The sequence below is a fragment of the Galendromus occidentalis genome, unplaced genomic scaffold (assembly GCF_000255335.2).
Source record: "Galendromus occidentalis unplaced genomic scaffold, Mocc_1.1 scf7180000077516, whole genome shotgun sequence".
In the NCBI taxonomy this organism is placed as follows: Eukaryota; Metazoa; Arthropoda; class Arachnida; order Mesostigmata; family Phytoseiidae; genus Galendromus; species Galendromus occidentalis.
Genome location: NW_003805504.1, coordinates 321,189 through 328,676, shown reverse-complemented (window position 1 = coordinate 328,676; position 7,488 = coordinate 321,189). Strand labels below are relative to the sequence as shown.

The following is a 7,488-nucleotide window of genomic DNA, read 5'->3' as shown; positions in this document are numbered from 1 at the left end:
TCACGTGAGGAAAGCTGCGTCGTTGAACTGGTTGTTGTTGCAACCTCCGCTGCCAACCTTCGGAACACTCGCGGGATGTCCCGACCCACAGGCTTCTGGAAAAACGGCGGCTTCGAAGATTCCGACGACTTTCATGCATATCCGAAAGCTCCGACGCAGAGGAGGTAGGCCTGGAGTTTCTCTCCTGATCAGACGGAAATAATCCCACAAATATCCAAATCCGATTTCCCTACCTTGGATATAATTTGCGTCGCGTCGACGATTTTTCAAAATTATGATGAACGATATGATAATCATGAGAACTAGGGCAGCGCACAGTGCCGACGCGATGGTGAGCTCGTCCGCCAACCACGGGGACCCTGCAAGGAGATGTCACAGTTTAAAAAAAAGAGAACAAGAGGCCGTCCCGCTCAGACTGCATCAACTGACGAGAGTCGAGCAGGATGGGCAACCTAGACGAAAAGGATGGATTTGACGACGCAACCTCTTGAGTCGTGCTCCTGCAATGAATCAAAAATCGATCCGTCCGGCACCGTTTTAAAGGCCGGGCGGGGGAGCAGTGTCGGCGAGAAGAAGGAGGCTCGATTTCCGACTTCTCGATCCTTACTCCCTGACTGGCTCCCCCTCTGGCCCTTCCTCGGTTGTCGGTTCTTTCTCTCGCTCTCTCTCCCTTCCCATCCGCCTCAGAGCCCCGACTCTAGTGAAGCCCCCGTCCCGCGAGAAGAAAACTCAAGACGAGAATCTGAGGGGCACAAGAAAAATAGCTTTTGAAGCGGGATAATGATCGGCTCGGTTTTGCCGTCGACGACGATGGAGAGAGCCACCCGAACCACCGGTGCATCGCCCGTCACGATGGACTCCATTGGCATCGTCAATTAGCAATGCATCACCGTATTGCGTCGATCCCGATTCTGTAGGTGACCCCCACCCCCAGCGGACGTAATAGCCTCCCGATTCAAAACTCAATGAAATCGCAAAGGAATGGAGTCCAGTATCTATCGCTTACTCCTTCAGCGAGATCCGATCGATCGACGATCAGATTTCGGCTTCGCGCTTCTCTGTTCTGCTCTAATAGTCTGCAGGGAATCGTTTCCCCGCCTCGATTAGGAAGCTTGTTCAAGTTGTTGGCGAGTTGCGGACAGCCTTCTCTTCCGTCCTCTTCATTGCCTCAATAAAGGAACAGCTCCAAACTTAATTTTTCCTCCGACGTCTCGACGGATATCCGAAGAAACTCTCACGAATCGATTGTTCGCTTTGATTTCATTCGGAACCATTTCCCCGGTCGATGTTCTGGGTTTTCGAATCGTTATTTACTCCGATGACGGGGAGGGTCCGCTCTTAGACGAACGAGAAATCCAAGGGATAATCGAGCAGGTTTTCGCGAAAATCCCCAGAGTCAAAGGAAGCTGCTCATCAGATTCAACACTTCTACTCATAATAATAAAATAATTATCATTATCATCGATTCTCGATATGAAATTCGCGGGAGCGTTCACCTGAGTCTAGGATGATGAACGCGCAGGGTTCCCGTTGATCCCCGAGCTGATTCCGCGCCCAGCAGAGTAACGTTCCGAAATCTCCGGAATCACGGGGTGTGAACCGCGCCACGCTCGTGGTGCCATCCCAAGTGAACCTGCGATAAAGCAAATATTCACGAACGGCAGCCAGAATCTGGTCTCCCTCCCTGAATTATTGGAATCAACTAAATCTATCAAGTATCCGCAAACGGAGAGTCCGCGCTCGATCAATGCGGTACGTTCGGAAAAGAACAATCGAATTACTAACGTGGTGACACGGCCCTCGTTCGAGGTGCTGTTGAGTTTCCATCGAAACGATACTGACGACGGATGTGATGATACAGAACAGCTCACAGAGATCGTTTCTCCGATCCGAGTGTGGTAGACGACCCGCTGGTGTGGTCGACACATCGGTACATCTGCGGATTCCAAAAGAAAAGCACACAAAAGTTCATCGACGGTCTGCGACGGAGCCGTAGAATCCCGAGAAAACCACGGCTCAATTGTTTGAAACGATTGTGAAGCCTCCCATCCCGGAGCAGAATCAACGTCTTAGCGACCCCATTTCGCCTTTACTCTTCTCCTGCTATTTCTCATATTTCACGGTCGCTGCGTCCGCTTCCGTGCGGTGCCGGTTCTGCTGTTCGGATACTCAATCTGTTCTCACTTCGTTAGCTTCGGGGCGGATCGCGAGAAAGTTCTCCCGGAAAACTCTTCTCTACAGAATGGAGCTTCCCAAGGGAATGCGACTGGGGCTCAGAGACATGTGAATTGTCAAGGCAGAGGAGAAGCAGCTCCGAAAAATTTACATCAGTTCGTTACTCTAAACTTTCGAGCATGTTCGATGGGCATTGGGCGCCGGAGGGGGGGCAGGACACCGTACCTTCGAAAGAGACAGTTCGGCCCGAATCTCGTTTTAGCATTTCCCTCAGAAATTTGGAATTTCAGAATGTATCTCAAAACAGAGGCACCGAGCGAGAATGCGGTCAGAGAGGCGCCGAATTTCTAAAATACGATATAATAAAGGGCCGATAGCCGGTAAGCCTTATAGTGCCACTGAGGGACGCCGCCGGTCGCTGGCACTTGAATGGAAGAAACCGAAGAACCGTCGCGTCGACTGTCCGCGGTTACTGTCAAAGCGACTGGACGTTGCCTTACGTTTTATTCTCAGGTAGAGCGCCGACGACACCCCATTGCCTTGGTTATTGGACACCTCGCAGGTATAGTTTCCTGCGTGTGCGTGGCGAACATTCCTGATGTGGAGGCGGTTTCTCTTGGCCGAAATTCCGGATCCCGGCGCCACAGACAGCTTGTGCTCGTTATGCTTCCAGATCAACGGTCCGTGAGGCGCAGGATTCGAGTCCACTAAGCACGCTATAGAAATGTCGGTCCCCTCAGTGATCGAACTCTGGCCAGGGGATTCCAATTGAATCCTCACGTGAGGACGATCTGGAAAGACGCATCATGCCCCGTGAGTGAACATTAGCGGGAGATTGGGAGAATCATCAAATTGTTGTCTTTTACAAGTGCTGGTGCGGCGGGCACTGTGCGGTTTGCCACGGATCGGCATTGGCGGAGGACAGGGAACAGGAACAAGAAGCCCGAGAGGAGCGTTAAACTTTGGACGAGGTTCTCCGCTTAAATATACGACGAGCCGCTCAGTATACGAGCGGAGTGGAGAGCCACACCGAGTTAGTCGTTCTGAGATACCGTCCGAAGACGAGTCGAGCGGAGCCGAGTTGCTTCGAAATAAGCTCATCCGTTCTCGAGTAAAAGAACCTCCTATTTCCCCCAAGGCTAGGATTGTACATCTCCCGTTCAACCACTGCTCGAACCGCCGCTAACTCGGAAACGTAATACGCATCAGGGAAAGGTGGTTTCCGGAACGTCGAACTCTGCCGAATTTTTGTCCCCCGATTATCGTCGTCTCTCTCGGCTCGGGATCCCTCAATTCAATATTCGGATAATTCTAAGGATCGTTCTATTTTGAATTCGTCTTTCGCCGGAGCCATCCGATCGGGTACGAACAGGCTGCGAGGTACAGAGCAAAGGGCAAGACAACTCACAATATACGTTGAGATCCCACTGGTCTTCACGCACTCCCAGGACCGACATCCGAGGATTTTCTGCTCGACAGACCAAGGACTGGCCGTTATCCTCAGCGCGGGGTTGGAAGCGGACCACTGAAGTTGTCAAGTTGCCATCTGAAAATAGAGGGGATGTGAGAAGAGGCCATAGGTTGTCTGCCGTAGCGAGGATCTGGCGATTGAGCGAGTGACTTGAATCCGGACTCACCCATACTGGTGTGTTCGAAATCCTGTTCGAGGTTCACACCGTTTTTCCACCACGAAACCTTAGCGGGAGGCACACTGCCCCAAACCTCGCAGATGATCTCTGCGTGATAACCACTGCTCAAAGCGGAGTCACTGCGTCGGATTTGAACCAAGAGCGGGGACACTGAAAGCGATTGAAAGCCGCGCTCCTTATTCCCCTGGTTTCGAGTTTCTCCCCACTCCGTCCTCAGTCAAGGGAGTTGTCTTCCCCTCCCAGATGGTCAGCGGGATCGACTCCATATTTTTCCGTCCGCTCATCATTAGCTCCACTAGCAGTATTTGTTTCCTGTTGCCGAAAAATAATGTTTCTTGGGGAAAAATAGTGCTTTGGTTTGAATTCTTGATCACTCACGATTGAGTTCGAGCCTGACGTGTGCTGAGTGGTAGGCGAGCTCGTCGTTCGCAGATTCGCATATGAAGTCGGCGTTGTGATGCTCTCTTCTGAGTGGATCCAAAGTCAGCACCGAGGTCGTAATGTCACCGGTCCTCGTCGTTCTCACGTTTCCCTCGACTTCTCCTCCGGCACGCTTCCACGTGACGCTCGGGGCCGGTTTACCTTTGAGTAATCGATGTTCGAATGATCAATACGTCTTTCTCCCGATCGACTCGGGAGAACTGTCCCGGAAATCCCAGGCCGGGAAGTTTGTCCGGGGAATGGCGAGACGAGATGCCTACTTGCTTAACTACGCCAGTTATCTTCATCCCGCGGTTAGCCCGCTTAGTGCCATCTTCGAATTCATGCTTGTAACGCTGGCTTATGCATGCACACATGATTCTTTCTCGTATGTATAGCCGGCAATCTGTTCATTTATTCACCAACATACTCGAAGAACCAGTGGTCGACCCAATTATAATTCCCCGATCCCTCCTGTCTCGCACCCCCGGCGTCCCTCGGATGAGCCCAGTCTGCCGCTACCCGCACCACTACCGCGACGACTCGAGACCGGACGACACCGGAATGAGACGGAGAAAGCACAACTACCGCGTTCATGAGCTCACTCGTCTGCCACAAGCTATTGTGCGGGACAAGTCCCTCGTTTTTTCGCTCTAGCTCCTTTTCCGCACAGTGTTCTACGAGTTTGAAATGTTCTACGAGGGCTGCGGCCATGCCCACGGTCGGTCAACGCGGTCCGCGGGCGCCGCCGAGGACTCAACGTCAAAATGAGATCCTTTATTGCACTCTTGTTCTCATTCGAATTATTACATGTCGTCTCCCACGCGACTGTACGGAACCGGCAGCTAAGAAGCGTGACCGAGAGCTAAAGCGGTTGGAGGGAATGAGACCGGACAAAATGAGAGATAACTTGGGTCTGTCACTCGTTTTATCCTCCGCTCTCGGAAGACTCCTCACCTCCTTTGACCTTGCAGACGAGCACAAGTTTCGAAGTTTCGTTCAGAGGACCCAAAACATTTTGAATTTCTTCACTGGTCTCACTGTAGATCTTCGGTGGCGAGGGCGGAACTGCAATACGGCGAAACAGTGAAAAGGGGCTCCCAGAGTGACCTCGACCTCTACCTCGACGAATCGTTGGTGGGGGTGGGATGCACGCTTTCGACCCTAATACTCGATGGTCTCCGCTCTGGGGCGCCCATAGTTTTAAGCGGGGAGCGGTACACCGGGCGGCTACTCACCGACTACTTGTAAATGTACGGTACCGTTCCGCACGCTGCCATCCTTGAAATGCACTTGACAGACATAGCTGCCAGCGTCAGCGTGCTCCAAGCGAATCAATTTCAGCGAATACGGATACGAAAGCAAGCTGAAGTAGGCTCGGGTCGTCCATTTCTCTGAGGACCAACGGAGGACCTGAATTGAGGACAAACAGACTCAATGAGTCGTCTCTCATCTGCTGCTAATTAACTTTTCTCGCCTGGTTCCCTCAATGGGAAGGATTCGACGTCATTGGAAGCCGACCGACAATCCGATCCTCTCTTGGAGCTCCCATTCGACGGATTCGTGAGGAGTGAGCTCGTGGGGAGCTCCCATTCGACGGATCCGTGGGGAGTGGGCTCGTTCGACGGTGGTCAGTGCGATTGGAGTCGTAAATAGAGATCCGAGAATTTTCCCATAGATTTCTTGAAAGTTACCTGATTGCTTGTATTCAGATCGATCGTGTAGAAGGGATTGCTGATGAGGGATCGTCCTGGTTTCTGATGGAACCACCAAACTTTAAGCACATTATTAGTTCTGTTGAACGCCGGATGCTCAGTGATGCACGGCACGTCTGTTTGTTGTCCTTCCTGGACGACGATTCGAGTCACTCCTGAAAGGACAATCATGTGTTAGCCGAGTGGATGATCCGTCCGAAGGTCGTCACGCGATATACATACTCTCCTAGGACATGAAAACGGAAGATGAGGATTCTGTGTTTCTCTCGAAGAAGCGTTCTCACGGAGAAATCCAATGTATACGGGCATGTCTCATTCTTTTCTCGAGCTCCACGACGAATCTCGTGGTACAAGTTTGGTGGAGATGAGTAATGACGGGGTTCTAGTGTTCGAGTATTGGATATCCCGAAGAACGGAGAGCAGCTCAGAAAACGCGGAACACGATAGCGATCGAGCGGTGAGATTTAATTGAGCGTGCAGGCGAGTCACCTTCGGTATCTATCGCGTTTTCATTCCGCCCCCTCCCCCTCCCCGCGTTCGACGACGGATGATTATTTCACGCAATTATAAGATAGTGAGGAGAAGTGTCCACATCCGAGAAGCAGACATTCAAGACGGAATCCAGCAATCGGTACCGACCAGAAATTCAAATTTCCGTTTCAGGAGCCGCCGCGCCGTTCGGGGGAGCGAGCTCGAGTCGTTTCGAAAACTATTGGGCGCCGCAAATTATCGATATATTATGTTTACACAATTTTTCTTCCATCTCGAATTCGAACTTGAGGGGACTCGAAGAAAATTGAAGAAAAAAGCGGCGGCAGAGAAGCTCCGGTTCGAGACCCGGCTCATCCCCGTGTGCGATTGAGGAGAGGATAGCCTCGCTTGAAGAAGAGAGAAGGGGTAGATTTATGCAATAAAACGCGGGGCAAGCAGTGCATTACGCACTCTCGAGATAGCATACATACAAACTTACATCCGGTGTAAGTAGTATACACATACGAGCGCGCGTCCGTGAGGGAGAATTCGGTAGAGAGTGAGCCTTCGAGAGGGAGCCAAGAGCACGTGGAGCGTTTTGTTCTTGCCATATGAATGTGAGATCCGTGGCGGAAGGAGCAAGAAATATTTATATTCATTCCCTCATCCCACCGTCCGCTAGATGGATGCTCTTTCGCTTGGCTCAATCGACAACTACGACGACCGACCGCTCATTCTTTGTTGTCCGTCGTGCTATTCATGGTCGTGAGACTTCTCTGGCGGGGGATTCGATCGCCCATGCGCGTTCCCGTGCGTTCATTTGACACGGTACTCTCTCATTTTCCTTTTTTCTCTAATCGTTCCCAGACTGGACTCGACGAGCCGCTGGGCTCCGATGAACCTGGGAGTTCAAACAATGTCCAGCCGATAGATCTCCGTCGCATCGTCGATGCCGTTGTTGATGTGTCAGGTCCCGTGGCGTGGAATCGGTGGCCTCAGGAGCGGGTAATCGCATTTGCTTGCCTGAGATACTTCACACAAAAATCAATCCTCCTCCT

At 51.7% G+C, this 7,488-nt stretch overlaps 1 protein-coding gene across 1 annotated transcript; it reads right to left on the bottom strand.

Moving 5' to 3' along the window:
- Positions 1 to 6,268, bottom strand: LOC100902471 (hemicentin-1). Its single transcript, XM_029112579.1, has 12 exons — positions 6,244 to 6,268; positions 5,939 to 6,114; positions 5,483 to 5,657; positions 5,202 to 5,312; positions 4,203 to 4,406; positions 3,813 to 3,974; positions 3,584 to 3,721; positions 2,676 to 2,966; positions 1,786 to 1,936; positions 1,497 to 1,633; positions 234 to 359; positions 1 to 95 (listed from the first exon to the last, which is right to left on the bottom strand). Exons 1-12 carry the CDS (start codon positions 6,266 to 6,268, stop codon positions 1 to 3), a joined length of 1,791 nt encoding a protein of 596 aa, XP_028968412.1.
- Between the last annotated feature and the right edge of the window lie 1,220 nt (positions 6,269 to 7,488).